This window comes from Arvicola amphibius, chromosome 10 (assembly GCF_903992535.2).
Source record: "Arvicola amphibius chromosome 10, mArvAmp1.2, whole genome shotgun sequence".
In the NCBI taxonomy this organism is placed as follows: domain Eukaryota; kingdom Metazoa; phylum Chordata; class Mammalia; order Rodentia; family Cricetidae; genus Arvicola; species Arvicola amphibius.
This window is the reverse complement of record NC_052056.1, coordinates 15,593,875-15,616,915: the sequence shown is the minus strand read 5'-3', so window position 1 is coordinate 15,616,915 and position 23,041 is coordinate 15,593,875. Positions and strand designations below refer to the sequence as shown.

Sequence of the window (23,041 nt, the reverse complement as noted above, 5' to 3'; positions counted from 1 at the left end):
GATTACCTATGAAAAATACTTTGGTCAAGCATGGTTTGTGATATGATAAAATTCATTACTTCCCTAACATGAATTGAAGACTAACTTGAATAGATGTTATTTATCTTCTTTCTAAAGATAATTTTAAAAATATTTAACTTTTTAATGTTATTTCTTATAACCAGTAATAAAATATGATTATTAGACAGACAAGAGGTCCCAATCTAGTTATTGACACCTGTGAATCCCTACAATTTTCTTCATCTATATTTGAGTATCTGTCTTATTAGAAGTTACTTTAAGAATAGTTGTTCATATTGTGTATTTTGGTGTTTATGAGGTTTGTTTTTTTTTTTCTTTTTTAAGACACACTTTTTAATGGTCTTGGGCTAGGAGCCATTATTGGCCTTGGAGTCGCTGCCCTGTTGCTAATCCTTGTGATAACAGATGTCAGCTGCTTCTTCATTCGACAATGTGGGTTACTAATGTGCATTACCAGGAGAATGTGTGGGAAGAAAAGTGGCTCCAGTGGAAAAAGTAAAGAACTTGAAGAAGGAAAGGCGGCATACCTGTGAGTATACCAGTACTCTCTCCCATGAGTGAAGCACATGTTCATCTTGTGTGCTTTGTTGGAGGCTTTCTTCTAAGCCACATCAGGTGTTTAACTAGAATACAGTGCAAATATTACTCTCTGGGCAGGCCTTCAATCTGTATCATATATGTACATACAAATACACATGCAGCATATTCTCACAAATATGAATAAATCTTTGGCAAATTCTTTCTAAGGAACAAGACTGTGAAATCTTCTAAAAGAATTTGACCTTTGCTCTTTCCAAGTCAAGGCTACACTAACATCCCAACCCAGGCAACTGCTAATAATTGAATTTTCCACAAACTTACAATATTCCTTATTGTTTTCTGGGCACTAGACTTACAAAACTTTACTACCTTTCCTAACAGCAAACATCAGTAACAAAGATACAATGGTAATGCTAAAAAGAGACTGCATTACTTCTTTCCAGTTATATAGTAAAAAATCATGGAAATATGAATTTAAAAGAAAAATGTTCTGTTTGATTATTGAAAAGTGTCTATCGTGTGTGTGTGTGTGAGTATGTGTGTGTGTGTGTGTGTGTGTGTGTTGTAACAAATGAGCAATTGAAACACTGAAGAATTAAATATCTTAATATTTCTTTTTAGGAAAGATGGGTCAAAAGAACCAATAGTGGAAATGAGAACAGAGGATGAAAGAATCACTAATCATGAAGATGGGAGTCCAGTGAATGAGCCAAACGAAACCACACCATTAACAGAACCTGAGTATGTAGCTCCAAATGCTTATATTTGCAGAAAAGTAACAGTAAAGTGTAAAGCATTTTAGTTATTTGTATCATGAAATTAAAATATCATTATTATTAATAGAATTATTTTGTATCTTGAATCATTTATCATTTTACTATAGAAGTTCATTTTATTGAGATATTTCACTTGAAAATTCTCTATCAATATCATAAAATTTAAGTCTTAAAGTATACATTTATATCCTCATGCAAAATACTAACAATAAAAATATGTTTTCAGAATTGGATTTTATAACACTAATTGATAATTTGTGGAAAATCATATTTTAAATTAGAAATAAATTTTACTGAAATATGTATGAGGCAGGAAATGAGTTTTATTAACGAAATTCTTATTTCACATACTGTCACTAAACTTGTTCTTTGATAATTTCATAAACATACCTCCTGCATTCCAATCCTCCTTTCTCTACTCTCTCTCATCTTATCACAAGTTATCAATCTCTCTCCTCTCGACAACTCCGTTTTTCATATCTGGCACTGTTTTGTTTCATGATTAACAGAGAATTTAGCATGTGCCTTCTGTGACCAAGAGTGTATCTATTCTTTGGAGTTTGACAGACTCATCAATGAGTTTACAACAGATTGGACTGATTATTTCTGCCCCATAATCCATTAGTAGTCAATTGTTCAGCAAGAGACTATATGGCCTTGTAAAGCATGCCTTTAATCCATGAGAAGCTATTGATATGTTAAGACTGTACTAGTCAAAGTTACACAGCTATCCCTTCATTTAGATCATGTTACCAATGAAAATAATTTCGAGAAGAAAACAATTCATGATAATTCTCCCTATTGGACTCATTCATTTGACCCATCTTCCGTATGTTCAATGGTTATTTGAGTGTTTGGTTTTAATGTACTGCTTAGTTATTAGCTCTCAACTATTATTGAAGGCATCTGAGTAGCTCTGAGACACTGCATTAACTACCATATATGTACACAATGATTAAGACAGAATGAAGTGTTCTTCAAAGTATAAAAGCATGAATATTAAGTATGGAAACTTTACAAACAACAGGAATAAGGTCAAATCTGGTAACTAAGATCTCCTCAATCATTATCTTTTAACCATTTTATATTATCAGGAATGAATATTCTTTTTGTGGAAAAAGTCTCCAATACAACAAGGGGGTATTTGGTTTAACCTAGCAGTCAGTCATGCCACCTTGACTAGCAGTGTTGTTAGTATTGTTCATAGAATTCACTGCCAGGCAAGTACCAAAGGGTCCCTTAGTCTGTCTCTCTTTTCCTCTTTTTCTGGACTGACAACCCACCCTTCTCATCAATTACTCCACTGCTCCCTGAATTAAATTGATTACTTTTAGCACAATTTCTTAGACTTTCATGACAAAATGTTTATTCTCTTTATCCATAATATAACATAAATTGCAATAAAACTCAGTACTAAAGTAGCAACATTAATTTTCCCATATAGTGATAAAGTTAGACTGAGTTCAGATGAAGTCATATTTTCATATTTGTGAACATTTAGAGCATTGTTTTGTCAAAGAAGGAAGTATTAGTTCCCAAGGTAGCATGCATAAGATGGAACACTGAACTAATGAATGTTGCAATACAAATAAATGAAAATTTCACTCAATATTATGTAATTAAAATTTAATAAAGCTATCTTAATTTCAGTGAAAAAAAAAAACAAGGAACCTGTAGACACGGTTCAGTGTTTACTATGATTTTTTTTTCTCTTATAGAGGACATATGTTCAGTTCCCATCAGTATCCACATGATGCCTCACAACCATCTGCAACTCCAGTTTCAAGAAACCTTAAACATTTTTCTGGACTCTGGAAACACAAGTGACACATACAGTGCACATATGTACATGGAGACAAATACTCATATACATAAATAATGCATCGTTTTAAAAGCAGGCATTGTTTCATTATAAGAAACAATTCTCAAAACTTATACTTATTAGTAATATAAAATACAAATATAAATAATACTAAAAATGCCCCAAAATATATAATTATAAAATATAAGGATTAAAATTATAAATAATAATAATTTCCTTTAATTTCAAAATAATATTGGTATTGGTGACTCACATATTTTTAACTGTAAATATAATGTATTATTTTTAATATTATTTATCAAATGTATTCTATTTTAAATCTCAACTGCAGTTTCTTTCTCCTCCTATCCTCCCATTCCCTTTCCACTCCTCCCCAATGACTTCAATCCAGTCTTCCTATGCTTCTGTTCATAAAGGGACAGGCTTCCCATGGGTATCAACAAAGCATGGTATATCAAGTTGCTATAAGTCTTAGCTTCTCCCATTGTATTAAGGCTGAGAAAGGCAATTCAGTATGAGGAACTGGTTCATAAAACTCAGCCAACTTGTTAGTGGCAGCCTCTACTCCCACAAGCAGCCCAAGCTACACAAGTGTGATACATATATAAAGAGCTCAGGTCAGTCTCATGTGATAATTATTAGAGATGATAAACCAAGTAGTGGACATATGTCAGGATTTAGGCTTTTAATAATTCAAAAAATTATATATTTTATTATATTCATTTATTTATTTTGGAGGTAGTTTTTGACAGTGTTTCTCAGTGTACCCTTAGCCATCCTGGAACTTACTCTGTAGACCAGGCTGGCCTCAGACTCATAGAGACCTTCATGCCTCTGCCTCTCAAGTGCAAGAATTAAAGGATGACTACCACCATCTGGTAACTTATTATAATTTAAACTTAAATTATTAAATCAAATTATTCCACTGTTGTCAGAGGTTTCTGTCCTGCATAGTCCCACAATAAATGCATAGAAACTGTATTATTTGCTGTACTGCTTGGACAATAGCTTAAGTGTATTTTTAGCTAGCTCTTATATCTTAAATTAACCTGTTTCTATAAATCTGTGTATTGCCATGTGCCTGTGGTTTACAAGCAAGGCTCATGCATGTCTGTCTCCTGCAGGAAGATATATGACTTCTCTCTGACTCAACCTACTCTCTCTATATATCTCTTCCATCCTGGCTATATTCTGTTAAGCCATTGGCCAAAAGCAGCTTCTTTATTAACCAAAAAGCAACACATATAAAGAATGACTTCCCACACTACTTCCCCTATTCTGTTTAAATAAAAAGGAAGGTTTTAACTTTAACATAGTAAAACTACATATAACAAAACAGTTAAGAAGCAAGAAATATAGTTACAATATTTATATCTAATTTATCTTTTATTATAAATAAGGAAACCTATAATTATATCTATCTATTCTTCAGCTCCATCAAAGACCACAAAAGGATATAGTATTACCTAAGTAAAGGGAGTATGTTTCAGCAACTTCTAAAACTCTAGAATTTACAGAGACAACTTGCTACCTGGACAGTCACCTAAAGTTCTTCTGTAACATTTTTCTAGGAATCTATCTTCAGCCTACAGGCTCGTAGTATATGGCAGACTTTTCTATGGACCAGGAAATTTCAAAGACAGCTCTGCATATATTGGCAGTTTGTTAGTCACTTTCTTCTGTGTCCTGCAGAATGTCTTTCAGACTCTTTCATGAAGCAGGAACCCTGAAGGACTGTCTCACATTCTTTAGGAAGCTTCAGCAGTCATTTTACTGTGGGTCCTGCAACTCCAGTCAAAAAGTTCAAGCATGAGCAGTTTCTTGCCCAAATGGCTAAAAACTATGTAAGGAGCCTCTTTGATACCCATCATCCTCATGAAGTAGAGTGGTGCTGCCAGTACCAGATGTGTCTCATTGTCATAGAAAGTCTTATGCTCTTAAAACATTTTAACTGCCATATTTGGAAAATTACTGAGAGATTTATAGAATATATATCTACCTACATAAGATAAATATTATATATAATAAATATATATTTCTATATATCTAGAAAACCTAACTGACATAACTACAAACTTGACTAATATAGATGACTATCTATTAACCGATATTTCTTAATTATACATTACACTTTCAAATGAGCTGCACAAACAATACCTTAATTAAGACCAGAAATATACATATAACAAAATTGGCCTTAAATTTGCATCAATAAACCAAGATCCATGCTAATGCAAAGTATCCATCTCTATAGCATATCACCATTTAAATGTAAACAAACCTTACATTCCAAATAGACAATATTTGGGAATTTGAGCATAATTCTCTCTAAACTGTTCTTTCTTTTTTTTGTTGGGTGAAGTAACTGAGAATTCACGAAGACCTTTCAAGAGGTTTTGGTCTATCAAACACATTAGTTTGGATGGAATCCACAGGTTCTCATTTTCTGTGGAAACAAAATTAGAACCTCTTTTCCAAAGCAATATATCCTTAGACCCAAATTTTGACATCAAGATCCTCTTAAAATATTTTGGCTTAGCTTAGCAGCCCATACAATGAAATATCTCATTGTACTTAGCTCCTTCATGTTCAAAAATTCAAGGAAAACAAAGTAATATGAATAATCCAGACCAATATGTGTTTTCCATCTTTGCATAACTTATTTTTCTTTAGTACTTCTAATTTATGACTGTTTGTACTTTGTCTCTTTAAAGATTTTGTTTTATTTTTATAATCATTTACTTCCTTTAAAACTGTCTATATTTGTTTTCTTCTCTCTCCCAAGCCTACTTATTTTTATCCAACATTGTGACCCATTTAGAGGTCTTTTTTTAAAAAATCTGAATCTGTCTTTATTGCATATTCTTTTCTGACCAGGACATTTTTTAAAATGCAAAGCAGTGTGGCTAGCACTAAGGCTCTTTTGCTTTTTGGCTCTGCCTAGTCCAACATGGCAGAGGTCTGTTCACTGCCTCTGAGAGAGCCAGGTGGGAGCCATGCTTAGCATGTCAACGCTAGTAATTAGTAGTCCTATGCTGCACCAAGCAACTTGCAGTATACTCCTCACAAGCACCATTCAATTGCTCAGACTCCTGAAAGAGTCAGCGTTCATGCTGGTAGCATGGCCCAGGAAGCTGCCATTTTAAAACCACACAGTTTTTCTTTCTGCTACCTCTGAATCAGGAAAACCTCTCTTGAGGGAGGTACGGCAGTTTGTAACAGGTTTTCTCAGTATAGCCTTAGCTGTTCTAGAACTCACTCTGTAGACCAGGCTGGCCTCAAACTCAAAGAGGTTTTCATGCCTCAGCCTCTCGAGTGAAAGGATTTGAGGATGACTATCACCATCTGGCAATTTATTTTTAATTTAAACTTAATTTATGAAATTAAAGTTATCAACAATGAACAGTTATGCTTACCTTAATTTACAAATAATTTTTCAAATATTCTGTGTATCACATTAATTTCTTACAATGGTCTTGGCAAATGCAAACTATTTTATTGCATCCTAGTATATTTTGTAATAAATTCTATCGAAACTTAAAAGCAATGTCCCTGAAAATATTCATAAAGGGAACATTATAGTACTGGAGTAGGCTGAATTTCAGAATATATATATTCTGAAATATATATACACATAACATATGGGAAAAGAGGCTAAGGATTTAAAGGATAACAATTGAAAATATATGAGAGTGCTAGCAGGAAGGGCTAGGAAGGAAAAATGTTGTAATCTCAAAGAAAAAATATTTAAATAAACTTATCTTATTCTCTGTAAAATATAGCATGTTTCATTTGCAAAATGAAATTCAATAATTGAAATGGTTAGGAACATGGTTTAAATTATCTCTAGAAATTTAGTTTGTAAACTTTCTGTTCATTTCCAGAAAATTGCCTTTAAAAGAAGACAATGGAAAAGAAGTCCTAAATGCAGAAACTATAGAAATTAAAGTGTCTAATGACATCATCCAGTCGAAAGAAGATGACAGCAAAGCATGACCACAAGTTTCAGCAGCTTGGTTAGCACCACAAAGAGCAATTGGATTGCCATGGCACTTTGACCAAAACTATTCCATTGACCTTAATTTCTTGGGAAATGTCTAGCTTGGAATAGCTTGTACACATATATACATATGATCAACTCCTCCTGTCACAGTTCATTTCCTTCTGTTATTGCTGTTGTGGTTGTTTGTTTTGTTAAGTATTTCAGTATGAAGTCTTGATTGGCACCACTTTTGGGTATCAGTTTGATTCTCTGACTGAAGTATTACAATTTATTATATGGCAAAAGGGCTTTTCTTTTAAAAATTTTGCTTCATGTAATACCAACAGATGTATTTCAGCTCTCAAAAATATCAGGTTGTGATAGAAGGTAGAGCAAAATTGTTCTGAGCTAAATGTGTACAAAAGCCCTGCATGTTTATAAATCTTATCTTGGGCAAACACTCTATTAAAATGGTTTTCAGATTAAGATGAAGGCACATAACAAAGGTTGTACTTTTTATCAAGAAAATTTCAGGGAACCCAGGCTGGAAGGAGCCAGTCATTTATCTTTTGAAGATATTAGAAATTGAAAAAATGTTAGAGAACTCATTTTAACTTATGACTACATTGCATTTTTGACATTGATCTTGAATACAGTGATACCAGGTCTAAACTGTTAGACATCTGAAAGAAGATTAGTTGTTTGTAAAATTAGATTAGAGAAATTCCCTAAATCTCTTTTTATGTATACCATATTCACTCACAGTGGATTACACAAAAAGTAAATGTATTACAAGTAAAAATGGTATTGATTTCTGCCCTCAGCTTCAAATAAAGTGAATTTAAATGGGAAAATATCAATATGCTTTCTTGATATATTTATAAATACATGATTATTTTTATTTATATATAATTTATCAAAAATAAAGTTGTTTTTAAGTACTTCGAGTCATATTAGATATGTTTTGGTATATAGATTTAGGTGGTCATTATTATTATTATTATTATGTGTCCCTCTTTAAATGAAAGTGGCTAATGACATTGAAAGTATATATTAGAGTTAATTAATTAAACATTCAAATGTTCCAAGAGGATTGAAGAACTGAAATGCTACTATTGACTTATTTTCAAATAGTGCATTTTAAAATCCATTTTACAACAATTTTAAGGTATTTAATAAACAGCTACAGTTAAAACAATGATTTAACTATTCTATATAGTCTTTGTAACATTATTTCTTACAGACTACATAGAAATATGATAGTTACTAACTTACAAGCTATGCAAACTCCCTGAGGTCAAAGTATGAACTATGATTTAACGTATGTGAAAGGAAAAAAAAAACATTTGTAGCTATCAATATACATAGGTGGGGAGCAGGGTTAAATGATTTCTTAAGTCAGAGTTCCTAAATCTACTGTAGTCTCCCTCTTACTCACAGACTTTAGTGTTCTGATACCAAGTGAATAGCTCCAATATTGGTGCATTTGAGACCACATTCTCATAGTTCATTGGATGAATATTTTTAACACTGAAGATGGCCCTGCTCTTATACTATGAGGTAATTTCATGAAAATTAGATACAACATTAGTGCCACTCTGGAATGCTTCTCTTGGTAAAGTGCTTAAACTTGCCATGAAAGGGGAGATAAATGTTTTATTGTATCTTTTACCTCACTTGCTGACTGTCAGCTAGACCAACTGTGCCCAACTGCATGGAAAGATGCTTTAATCTTCACAGTGCTTTGTGGGAAATTATGGGTAATTGCAGGGGTCTCTCCTTGATGCTCATCCTGGCATATTCTGAAGAGAGAGAGAGAAAGACAGAGAGGGAAAAAACCCAAAACAGAAATCTGTGCCTAATTAAGAATCTGAAGGGTGTCTATCTAAAATAAGCAAACAAACCAGTTTAACCCTTTTCAAACTTGCTTACCAAACATATTCTTGATAGATTTGTCAAGGATGTTGACCTTATGTTTGTTAGGTCATTTTAGGTTCATTTTTTAAGGTGTACTTCTTTCTGCTTTTTTTACTTTGTACCAAATGTACTAAAATTAGTCAAAATACTTGAATTTATTTGTTTGTGTAAAGTGAGCAGGCTTAGTAGTGGTGTCTATGAAGCAATAGCCATGAACACTGATTTTTCCTGAATAAAAAGACATGGTTTTAAACTAATGATATAAAATAATTTGTATGACTGGTAAAGCAATTTAGCATGTTTCGAATTGTCATATTTGTGCTATAACACGAGAACAGAGAAATAAGAAGAGAAAAATATTTTTGTGTTTTCTCAATTTGAAGCTTTAATTTTATCATGTCTTCAGTTTTTCTATGTAAAAAAATAATCAAATTTATACACATAGTCTTAAATCTTTTGTCATCGTATGGAACCATTGGATAACTTTGGATGGAGTCCATGGATGCTTTCAGGTGTTTCAGAGATGCTGAATCTGTGGTGTCTTAGAAATCGATGCTCTGCAGACAACATATTGATGTGGTAAACGTTTTAAATTTCAAAGAAATTCTCCTAATCACACAGTTTAAAGTAAAGTTACCAAATGAGAATGTCATATAGTGAATTCTCAATTTATAAGTAAGCCTGAAATGATTTTTATTATTTTTTAATTCTATTTTAGTCTAAATGAATTTATGTAACTTTTACTATCTGAAAGTCCACTTCCATGTTATAACAAAATGTTCACTGGACAAAATTTAAGTATTGTTAAGGTAATCTGAACCTTACACCAATTTTAAAAAGGTGCAAATGTATGGTTAGGAGCTGATAAATTGACAATCTATATTTGACAGCCCATGAGAGAAAAATTTAATATTTGAATTTTAATACGTGTTGTATTTTTAAAATTGACACAAATATGTCAAAATAATTTACAGTGATGTTTGAATACATTAAAATTGTGATCTCAAGAGGTTAATTTATCATTTTGTGGAAAAGATATATTACTGTTCTATTTATACTAATGTCTAATATTAGCAATCTTTAAAACTTTTATTTTTTTCATCTTAATACCTATATCATCATTTCAAAAGGGTTTTGACCCAACAAACATCATATAAATCTTAGACTTTGTGTTAAGCATCTATATAAATAAAATAGATACTAGTAATCAAATGAATTATGTTACAGCAATTATTTGTATATTAAAATCATCTCTTTATTTTGAATAATTAACAGGTATTTGTGCCTTTATATTAGCATGACATTACTTTAAAGAAAAACTACAACTACTGTATGTGTTTTGATCATGCAAATGACACTAAAGCTGGATTTTTTTTTACAATTAATTAATAAACTTTATTGTAACCTCTTTCCCTTACCCACAGTATATATACACTCAAATTTATTTTTATTTATAATAAAAAATACTTTAGTCCATCCATAAGATACTTAATTGGTTCTGTATTGTTCTCTAAATGATAAGTCTGTATTGGGAAAATTGTGATGCTAGCTCTAAGAAATACAACAGATGCTATTTACAACCAGGGCAGTTACTGTGGGGTCACTTAAGTCTTCACTGTTTTGTGGAGATCATCATCATCCATGTGATGGCAAGATAAACAAATATCAAAATATCTATAATTGAAATGGTAAGAGAAGTTTACATTTTTAATTTAAAAATATTGGTGATGCATATAATAGCTATTTAAAATTACATTATTTTTCACAGAAAATGATGTAAATGCTTAGTTTGATTTTTCTCATGGAAAATTTAGAGGGACTGTTTCTTTTCAAAACATTTCATTAAATCTGAAATCATTTTACAATGAGAATTTTCTTATATATCTCCAATTTCCACTTATTAACCCTTTGGAATAGTCTGTCTAAAACTGAAATAGCATATAGGTAGAATTTCATATGCTAAACTTAAATAGTGTTTGGTTAAAAATAAAAATTTAATCACAGAAGTTAAATTATTAAAGATAATATTATATATAAATATAGTCTTAATAATATTCTAATATGAAACAACTGTTTGTATAAAAGAAAATATTATAAAAGGCCTAGCAATAGTAAGTGCTGAGTACATGTAATTTTCTTCCAGGCTTCACTCTTTTTTTATTTAAATTTTGTTCACTCATGTGATGGAGGTACTTATCAACACTATACAAGATTACTAAAATAATAACTATCTCTCTTCATATAATAGTCTCTGACTTTTATATTATATATAATGGTGAATATTTATTTGTTAACATATTTAGTAGTCTTACAAACTATTCATTATTACTACATAGTTTTATAATAATTTAAATCAATTAGTTAATATAGTTTCTTTAATTTTAGTTTGTCATAATTTTCTGGTTACTGACCAAGCATTGTTCATTATGATTATTATAGAAATTTCCAATGTAAATGTATATTTCATAACTTTATTCTTTTCTAATTTACAATCCCATATATTTAGTGTCTAATTTTAGCCTTGCATGGAAGAAAATAAGTAAGAAAATGATGTTTGGAGCATTTCTATCAATACCAAACAGAAGAGTTAAGGAAAATAAAGATAAAATCACCAGGAAAATAAATGACCAATACTGGAATAGATACAGAAATGCCTAGTCAAGGGATAAAATCATTTTTAGGTAAATAGTTATGCCAATGAAAGTAGAGCAAAGACAAAACTCTAACAGCATCTGAAAGACCATGTAACAGAGATAAACTCTATAATTCAACTTGAAAATACGATGTTTAAACTAACACCATGCTATAATTAAAATTATATCACTAAAAACAAAAAACTATTTTGCATTTAAAAAAAAGTTGTTTGTTAAGGATTTGTCTCTAATCCTTTAAGAACAAAATCAACAATTACAAAAGAGTTTAAAAACACATTTGAAGGTATGGGAATTCTATCTTTATTCTCAAATAATAAAACATGAAGTCATATATTTTTAACTTATACATTTTATCCAAATTGTGTATAGTTAACTATCATGTTTTCTTATTATTTCAATATAGTATGTCCCTATGAAATGCTGTATATATATGTCTAAACTGTAAAAAGTATACTGCAAATGTTGAAGTTTTGTATTTATGAGAGACATTGAAAGTATGGCTTATGGTATTTCAAAACTGTCACTCTTCACCATTTGTATATTAATAGTAAAGATACTTTTACTTTAATAAAGTGTCAAATTTTACGTTTTTTTCTAATCCTATTTCACTAGTAAGAGAGCTTTTATGTAACAAAATCTTAGTTTCTGGAAATTACAGACATACCACTAAGCAGCAAGAGACAAATCCTTTCTGCCATCTTGTATTAATTGAATCATAGCATTATGGCCTATCAACAGTGCCCTGATCAGAAATAAATAAATAAATAAATAAATAAATAATTGAGATAGACTATCACACAAGCATCATAGTATCATCAAGGAAGCAATGAGAAATAAACTTGTGTACATCCGACCATAGACTACCATATCTCTAGGCTCTTTGATAGGAACCCAGACATAGTGTCTTAATGAAATTCTCTTATTATGGTTGTGTAGTGGGAAGTTTGCGTCTACTGGAGTATCAGAGACACTTTTGGTTTTGTTGAATTTTCTACATATTTCACTTTCAATGCATGAGTTTAAGGCATCCTACTATGTTTAAGAAATAATACTTTAGCATACAGTATGATTTGCTGCCAAGCCATATGATCTAGAAAATTAAGAAATAAGTCTTCAGAAAAATAATTTACTCAGAAGACATGAATTTTGGAAGCAGTGCTTACATAAGCAAACAGAAATGGCACTTAAAATATAAAGAGAATAAAGGAAGATATTATAGATAAATTTAGACCTAAAAAAACTAATATCCGTTTCCAATTTATGCTGAAATTCTTTTTTACATTATTAACTTTAAAAGAAAGGTGTTAAAGAAATCGACTATGTAAATTGATACATCACAACTATATTTACCTTTTCTGATATAACAGACATTAGTTTACTGTCTAATTTTGGTCTTCCTTAGAAGAGAAGTCCCCATGCCGAAAACACAGGTCTCAGCAACACGGCTTCACAACCATGAGCTTAACAAGATTCACACCAGTACTCATGACAAAGTGAAAGTGGAAAATCCAATGAAGCAGGAGGACTATACAAAGGCCTATAGGCAACTAGGAATTGATAAGGGTGGTAGAAATAGTCTCCTTTACTGAAGAAAACAAAATTTGCTTATCCTACACCAAATGGACAACCCCTAAAAACATACATTCAAATCATATCATATAGACTGAGGAAGTTATAGTAGGTACTGTGTATGTATATTCATACACATGCAATAACAGTAAATAAAAAAGGCTATGAATTTGAAAGACACCTAGAAGGGAGAGGAATAGAGGGTCTGGAGGGAGGAAAGGAAAGTGAGAAATGTAATTATAATGCTACATTTTAAAATAATAAACATAAGATAATTTGTATGTTTCAACATACCCTTTCAGTATTGAGGCTGCTCTTTTTGGGAGGGGGGTCTTTTTTGTAAATAGACGTTTATATAGAGGATTTATAATTTGTTGTACTTGTTAATTTATTTTACTGTTGTTGTTAAATCAGTATAAAATAATCCTTTAAAACAAAATAAATAAGCAGAAATATCAATAATACTAAATGTCCTTTTTTGTTTTTAAAATAGGGTGTCTCTGTGTAGTTATGGAGACAAGAACTCACTCTGTAGACCAGGCTAGCCTTGAACTCACAGAGATCTGCCTGAGCCTGCCTCTCAAGTGCTGGGATTAAAGGTGTTCGCCATCACCACTTGGCTAAATGTCAAATTTTTTTTTTTTTTTTTTTTTTTTTGGTTTTTTGAGACAGGGTTTCTCTGTGGCATTGGAGCCTGTCCTGGAACTAGCTCTTGTAGACCAGGCTGGTCTCGAACTCACAGAGATCCGCCTGCCTCTGCCTCCCGAATGCTGGGATTAAAGGCGTGTGCCACCACCGCTCGGCCTAAATGTCAAATTTTTATAAGAGACTTTTTTCAACAGAGTTCTTCTCCAAGAAAAGATATCCTGTTCTTTTTTTTTTTTTTTTTGTTAAATTCTCCAAAGTAGCTTTTATCATCCAGAGGAGGCATTTTTTGTGTGTATGTACTTATGTTTTAAAACTGTGTAGCATATTGTCAAATAAACAGTATTTCAAGTACTATGTTTTTAGTATAGTAAATCATAAGGAGTTGTGTCCTATTTGAAAAAAGTAGGCAAACTTGTGATTCAGCTCACCCCATTATATCAGCTGCCCCATCAATATCCACTCTGTCCACTTCTATCCTTTCTCTATCATTTATTAGTCTCAAATTGACTTTAAAAGTTCAAAACATAGAATAGAAGACAAAAAAATGACAGAATCAAGCCAAGTCACATTTGTGCACAATCTTACTTAGAAATATAAGCAATTCAACTACAAATTTCATAGGAGAGTCATTTAAAACAAAAATGTTTGTTTTGTTAAGAAATTTGCATTTTTGTATTTCTGAGCATGACTAGAAAAAACAGAATTCACATCCAATTTATAATAAAAATTTCACACAGAACCCAAGGTGGAAATGAGACACATTCAGAATTAGTCAACTGTGATTATGAAGTTTTGTTTCTGTGTTTGAATATTTTATAAGAATTTTTAAATAAACATGATCAGAGAAATGTACATGATTATTTTACCAAATCAAAAATTAGGAAAGTAAAATTTAGTATCCATTTAAAAAAGATGAGGGAATTGTTTCATGTTTCTCTTTTTCACAAAATAATTGTAGAATAATTTTTACACTGTAATTATATATATATATATATACTTTCTTTTAAAATATATAGTATGTTAAATATTGATGCATTTGACAATATTCTAAAATATGTATATCAAAGTGAAGTTTCATTGATGTGGCTAATGGGCTCTGATCTGGTTAGTCCAACAATAGCTGTCTCCAAACATAAATCTGGTAGTTGTTCAGTTTCCCAGGAAGTAACTGTCTCTGCTTGTCTTCAGTTTACCTTGGAATCCTAAAGAAACAGGCTGCAATACCAACCTAGTAATGCCCCTGCAGAATAAATAAATTAACCAGTGAAGAAAGGCAGTCAAAGAGAAACAGCTTCCTTCTTTCAACTGTGAAGCACAGATTAACTGCTCTGACATTATAAGATCCAGGATTATAACCAGGCAAGAGAATTCCCTCATAGGTCTGTCTAGTCTCTTTTATTTTACCCAAATCCAGAAGCATTCAGGTTGACAACCATGATTAAACATCACAAGTATACAAATAGGTGATTATGAGTAAACTCAGATAGGGGATCAGGAGAGAAAGATATCTATACACAACAAGCTCATGTTCTTCATATTGCTATTTCTGGACTTGAGAACTCTATGTAGAAACTGATTCTGTGCCCCAGTTAAGAAGTGTTGGCTCTAAAGTGAATATTTTTCATACTGAAGTGCTCACATGTATTTCATGATCAATGCTTATTAAGTTTATCATTTGGCATCTATAATAAAACAAAGAAAAATTGTGATGTGAGTCTCCTACTTTCTGTCTTTGATCTGTAATTCTGATATAAAATTGTGTTAGGTAGTTATCTAATGCAGCTGATTGTCACATCAATCTCAAATGTAACGATTTTTAGAATAGTAGATTTCATGATTCTGTGTCAATTTGATTAAATTGGCATTCATTTTTCACCACATTTTGGCTACTTGCTACCAAAATGTAGCTTAAAAACTAGTGATCCAAAGTATAACTTCATCAGCCTCTGCTGTTTGCATCAGGTTTGCAGTATATACTTGAATTACACAAGACATTGTTCACATGAGTAGGCATATTATGGTTGTCGTAGAAGAATACTTCTTGGGAATACAAGGAACATTTATCTTCTTTGTGTTCCGCTCCACCGAGAAAGCAATGAAAACAAATATGATGGCCGGAAAGCTTAGTCACACTGAGGAATTAATAAAGTTGCTTGTCCTATTTATCACAGGCAGGAATTTCTTCAAAGCGTCTTCGAATAAGATCTTCTCTGTCTACAGGCACTAAGGCAGTTTCAAGGATACTACAGATTTCAGTAATTGTGTCCTGACCTTCAATTTGGTTTCCTCACATCCAGAACCACAAAGAGAATGACTGAATTTCTAGCGTTTTATTACAGTAAGAGCTCTCTTCGCGTTGCCAGCTTCTGTTTCATGCATTGGTGCTACTATATTAACTTATTACTGTTATGTTTAGAAATCATAAAGACTTCAATGTCTTAAACCCCAGCAATTCCATCTTTCAGATCTCTACTTCCCTCAACGTGTTTCTTTTGACTGAGATTCCATGGTTTCTTACATTTTAACAAATAAAAAATATCAAAATGGTTTTTATTACTTAGTTTTTCACATTTTTTTAGCCTGATCTGTAAAATCACTTTTGACTCAAATGTTCAAGATAGGACATGAACACATTTTGAGAAGCCATTATATGTCTACTCTAGTCAACATAACAGGGTACGAAAACAATAGCTTAGTAAGTCACATTGCATTTTGTCTGACTTTTCTCTGTGTTCTGTGTGTTTATTTAGGTCAAGTATATGTTTTCTTCTGGCATTGTGGTATGTTGAAGTCCAGTGTTATTGCTAAAGGAAAAAAATATGTACGTGTGTCCCTGTGTGTTTGTGTGTGCGTATTCATGCCTTATACAATTACAAATTCTGGAAGCCTGAGGAATATTTTACCTGCAAACTGAATGCTTACAAAACTAATGATGAAATGAAACAAATTTGGTCAGATGTAGCAACCAGTAGAATTCAATGATGGTGAATAAGGCATACAGAAATCCACGAAATAAGAATTTCAGCAGAAGCATTATCTATAGTGAAGACAAATACTGAGTCAAATGTCTCTAACTTCATAATGGGCTCTCTTCATTATTCTCTATATGCTATCTATTATTAGTCTACAATGTCAGCATAGTTTTCAGAACTGTGGAAAGACTATATGTGTAAATAGCAGCATTATTCTTTTTTTTTTTTTTTTTTGGTTTTCGAGACAGGGTTTCTCTGTGGCTTTGGAGCCTGTCCTGGAACTAGCTCTTGTAGACCAGGCTGGTCTCGAACTCACAGAGATCGCCTGCCTCTGCCTCCCGAGTGCTGGGATTAAAGGCGTGCGCCACCACCGCCCGGCAGCAGCATTATTCTTAAGAATTTTCGAGCAACACCTTGACACTCTGCTGATAGCTATTTTCCATGTAAGTATCTTTTATCTCTTGCTAGTTATTATTGAATGAACACAACTAACCTTTCAGCTATAAGCTTGTGTACTATCAGGTCTTATGTGTCAATGTGGCACAAACTAGAGGCATCAGAAAGGAAGGAGAGCCTCAGTTGAGGAAATGCTTTCATGAGATGCAGCTGTAAGGCAGTTTTCTGAATTAATGATCAATGGAGAAGCACTCAGTCAATTGTGGGTGGCGCCATCCCAGGATGGCTAGTCTTGAGTTCTTTAAGAAAGTAAGCTGAGCAAGCCACATAAACAAGCTGGTAGGCAGCAAATCTCTCCATCATCTCCTGCATCCAGTTTGAATTCCTGTCCTGTCTTCCTTAAATGATGAATAGTGCTGTGGATGTGCAAGCAGAATAAACTCTTTCTTCCCCATCTTGATTTTGGTCATGATGTTTTGCTGTAGCAATAGAAACCCTAATACAGTTAGGTCATGTACATTAAGGCTACGTTGTCCAGAGAAAGTGGACTATACAGATCAGAACTAACTGGCCTTAAGAATATCCATATATTACATGAAGAACTGACTTTAGTGTCTGCATTGCTTTTACTCATGCATGACTTCTCATTGTCAGCCTATACGTTTAAACTCATAGGTGATTATCTCAAATAGATGAGGAAGGAGCAGAAGAAGAACATTGTTTGCATATATTTCCCATGGTTCACAGCACTAACATAGTGTTCAGATAGAGTTATGTAGCCCCTTCCTGCAATATCTTTGAATATTAGCAGGTTAGTAAATTTGAGTTGATACTATTCCCAGTAGTACTCCTATTAGTTCATTTTCTTGGAAGTAGACATTTTCTTTATTACATAAGAGATGATTTACTATATTGACTGACTTAAAAGACTGTTTTGTTACTATACCTTTACAAGGCCAGAATACTGAAAATATTTGAGCTCTAATGCCTACTTATAATAATTCCCAGCCTATTCAAATGTGAAATTATGGGCTGATTAATGGACATAACTATAGTTGAATGACATGTTTCTCAAAAAAATGAATACTAATGAAGAAAATTTTGAGAGTTGGTCAAGAGACATTTGAATACACCTGTTTGATGGATATTCAACAAAGAATAATCTCAGCAGAGGAGGATCTTAATTACTAAGTGTTATGGATGATTCATTTTGTGGATGCCAGTATGTGACTTACACCGAATTCACTTGTCATCAATAGGCCTGTGACGAATGTTTTGATGGCAGTAGGTAATGTACATAGGTTCAGATATATGGATTTCCACATGAATAATATATAAAAAATTACTAATTGTTTCTGATGAGTATAAATAATTATATTTTGACTTTGAAGTGGAATCATTGTAGAAGTACACCTGCAGCAACCTCTGGACCAATTTAGAAATCTTAACCTTAGAGATAATTTTTACTATTATTACTCTTGAATCCAAGTTCAAATAGTCAAAGTTTCAGAGTTGTGCACACGAAACAGCACCACACAGATGGACAGACAGAAATAAACACATACTCTATTTTATTTGGCCATATATATGAAATATCATATATATATATATATTATATATATGAAATATCATATATATATATTTACTCAATAGTAAGTGACAGTATTAAATTAGTCAATATATATTTAAATATACATTATTAGAGCATATATTACACATAATTGTAAAAACATATTAGTCTAAAATATAGAGAACAGAACTTTACAGAAGGGAATTTAGAATATGATACTCTAATAACTTCGGAATATGCATCAACTTGAAAAAACATTGATTTGCATAATCATCCCCCTTGTTTTCACTGTAGAGTGTTAAGAAATTTTCCAAGATTAATTCTTCTGTCACTGATTACTTTCAAATAGAAAATATGTGATTTCTAAAGAGAGGAAATGATAAGTGTTATACCTCCTATTGGCAAGAACATAGATAGTGAACACTAATTGGAATACACATAGTTATAATATTCTGTGTGTTTCTTAGAGGGTCTAACTACTCATTTGCTGATTTCTCTCTTATAATATCCTTTAAGTTTTAAATGGAAGATATTTGTGAATTTTTAGTTATAAGTTTCTACATGAAAAGAAACAAAGTTTACTTCATGAACACATTTTGTAACATTAGTTTAAACACTTTATAATTTATTAGGACTTTTTTTAAAGGTTCCACACAGCATTTATATTGCCAAGTGCTCTGTCTCAATTTGAAAAGAATTTTTTATGTTGCTAATGGATTGACTTCATGCCATCATGTCATATGTGGAGAATAAAGCTATTTAGAAGTTTCAATGGCTTTATTGATCTGCTTATAGTTGCATTAGTTATTCTGAGTAGCATTAGAAACTGGCCCTAAGTTAGTACATTTCTCATTCTCATTCCACTTATATAATTTTGAAGGTTCCTTCCTTTTGATGTTTATTCTTATATACATTATGATTGTTACATTTGGTACAAAAATTGTTTTTTCATTTGAAAAATATGTAGATGATATTATATATTTATATATGACATTTGTATGCATGTATATGAGACTTTCTTATTCTGGTTAATGTGCTTCCCTCTTTATTTGAGACTCTGTAGTTCTTGTTAATATGATCATCATAGCTCCGTTTAGAATATCAGCTGAATAAAAACTTTTCTGAATAGAGTTCTCTAGGCATTGCAGGGCTTCTCAACACAATACAGCCGCTGTGGCTATATGCTTAATACCAGCACAAGATCAGCCAGCAAAACTTCCAGTATATATGTACAGGACATACATAAATCCTTTACATAGATGAAAAGTTTCTGGAAGTTGATAGCTAATAGGAAAAGGAGACTCATTGTTCTTCAAGGTTGCAGTTCCTATCCATGTCCCATGTCCTACGATATTGTACTGGTAGTATTAAGTGAGCAAAGTGGGTTTTAAAATGTAAATACATATATTTGGGAAATAAAAGTGGTGTGAGAATAAGGGAGAGGAGGAAGAGAAATATGGACTTAATCAAAATGCATTAATTGTATGTATGAAATTATCAAATAATAAATATTTAGCAGATCAAACTATATTTATTTCATACCAGTATTAAATATAAATATAGAAGATTGTAAGGCAAATACCAAGCGTTCCACAGTGACAAATGGCCAACTGATGATTTTCTGAGGAAGGAAATAAAAGGATGCAGCTTTTGCTACATTATCAAGAACAAAACAAAATAATAAAAGGGAAGGTTAACATTGAGAAAGGAAGGAAGGACAACCTCAAGGCTTGGGTTGGGAGACAAGGCTTACAAAAATAGACAAGAGATTGTAGTTAGAAATTATACTGTTCAAAAAGTGGTGATAGTAGATTCCTTTCAAAAGTCCACAACCTATCTTGCCCCTATGAAGCTGCTAGATTTCCAACACCATGCATGATCTCCCTTTGATTATGAGGTCTTACATCCAATTAATTAGTTGCCACTGACGCTGAAATGTCACTTATTATACCTTCCTAAATTTCTTGCTATACTAATAATTATCACTGATAAGAAGAGATACTGTTGGGGAGTATTATTTAATTTCTTTCTTAGAGTTTGCATAGGATTTCCTGGAAGAATGGATGTAGACTACAGGGAAGAGGCTTTCAAATGAGATCCAGTTTTAAACATTTGTATTCTGTTTCCTTAGTGTATGCTATTATCAGTGTATGAGCCCACCCTCTGTTCCTGATAGAAAACCAATGAATATATCAACAATCTATATTGTTTTGAGAGTTACTTGGGCTACACTGATGGACCATTCAAATGGTAGATTCTTCTGCCTGGAAGTGGTGTTTTTCTTAGTCTATGGTCTTCTGAGGAACATTCTCAGCTCAAGTAGCTCAACTTTCTTTAAGACACAATTGTACACATATGGAATTAAAACTATCATCCCTCATTAAAAAGTCTCTCTTTAAATCAAATGGAAATTATCATAGAAAAGCCCAAATGAACACAATGCCTTTGCCTAGATTCTGGGAGCCCAGCTATAATGGATACTTGCACATTATATCTCCTGAATCAATGACTTTGGAGAGGGGATAAAAGTTTTTGACATCTACAATATCCAGAAGTCTGAACCAACACAGTATCTTTTATAATGACTGCAGAACTAGACAAGAACTTTGGAAATATTAATGGACAACTACAGGGAACTAATGATGGCTTGGGGAAATAAACTTAGTCTTTCTCGGGAAGGAGCCAATTATTGGCTAATCAATACTGAGTGGACATGAAACCATATACATGACAACTGCAAAAAACAGAATCTTTGGGCTGTATTTATTTATATTTGTGATATATATGCATGTGTACGTGTGCACGTGCACACACACACTAGATGAATCAATAATGAAGAAGCATAAGCTGTCAACTTTAGAATAGGGGAATTTTGAAGGTTTAGATGGGATGGATGGAAGGGGAAGTGATATAATTCCATTTCAGTTAAAACACTAAAATGTAACAAAATAATAAAACTACAAAAGAAGGAAAGAGGTAGTAACAGAAAAATAAACATTTCAGTGTTTTGAGTGTATTTGGTAGACATCTTGATCACAGTACATACATAAACATGAACTTTTCATCAATGAAATGTATAGTCTGATAACTCTGAACCAACACAATGAAATAAATGCTGTGTGCTATTGATAAGAACAAATAATAATTCCCCTATGAAAATAATTCTTATATTTTGAAGATACATATGTAATTTATTATATACCTTGCACATTATTTATGGATGAATCCAAACGATTTAAGGTGCTGATGTTATGTCTTCCGAGATATATGTATAATGTATTCCTGAAATTATCTTTCTTGTTAAATTCATCTATAGAGGGGTAGGTTTTGGACAAAACTTTTATTTAATTAATTAATATATTTCTTCTTATACCTTAAATACATGAACTAGAAGCAGTCCAAACAATAATTTCAATATATCTAGACTCAATTTCATAGGCTTTACATTCCAATGATAACTATCAACACATGGAAAATGAAAATTATAAATTGAATCATAAAAGAAGTGTTTATTCTGTTGATGTAAAATAGAGAGAAATTTATAAATTAAAAAATGAACCATGAATCCCTTTCAAAATTTGTCCCCAGAGTTTAAAATTAACCATGTTTAAAAACAGTAATTTGCTTTACCATCCACTCCTCCTCTGTTGCCATTCTGAATGGGGAGGCTTCCAATGGATATCAACCGAACATGGCATGTCAAGTTACAATAATATTATGAATTGTCTTATTATTAAGGCTGGACAAGGAAAGCAAGTGTGAGAAATAGGGTCCCAATAGCAGGCAAAATTGTCAGAGATGGTCTCTGTGCCCAAGTATTAGCAGCTCCACAAGGGGCAAACCCTATACAACTTTTGTATATATGTAGAAGGACTAAGTCAGACACATGTAGGTTCCCTGGTTGTATGTTCAGGTTCTGTGATTCTCTTGAGCCCAGGTTAGTTGATTCTATCAGTTTTCTTGTGATGTTCTTGACTCAGCCAATTCCTATAATCCTTCCTCACCACTTCTACAGGATTTATCAAGTTTGGCATACTGCTTGGCTATGTGTAAGACAAACTTTTTATATACAATACAATTTGATCATGTTTCCTTTCTTCCAGCTCCTTCTAGACCCTCTCTCTAATCCAACGTTACATCTTTTGCCACCAGAGGGGAAAGATGCAAGCTGCCA

General features: G+C 32.3%; 1 protein-coding gene across 1 annotated transcript in view; it reads left to right on the top strand.

The window, feature by feature from the left end:
* The window catches only part of Ncam2 (neural cell adhesion molecule 2), a 406,325-nt gene extending 395,062 nt beyond the window's left edge, over positions 1-11,263 (top strand). The window contains exons 16-18 of the mRNA XM_038345355.1: positions 346-550; positions 1,183-1,302; positions 7,044-11,263. Coding sequence (XP_038201283.1) covers positions 346-550; positions 1,183-1,302; positions 7,044-7,155 — 437 coding nt within the window. The 3' untranslated portion in view covers positions 7,156-11,263. The remainder of the gene's footprint in view (positions 1-345; positions 551-1,182; positions 1,303-7,043) is intronic.
* Positions 11,264-23,041: the final 11,778 nt, after the last annotated feature.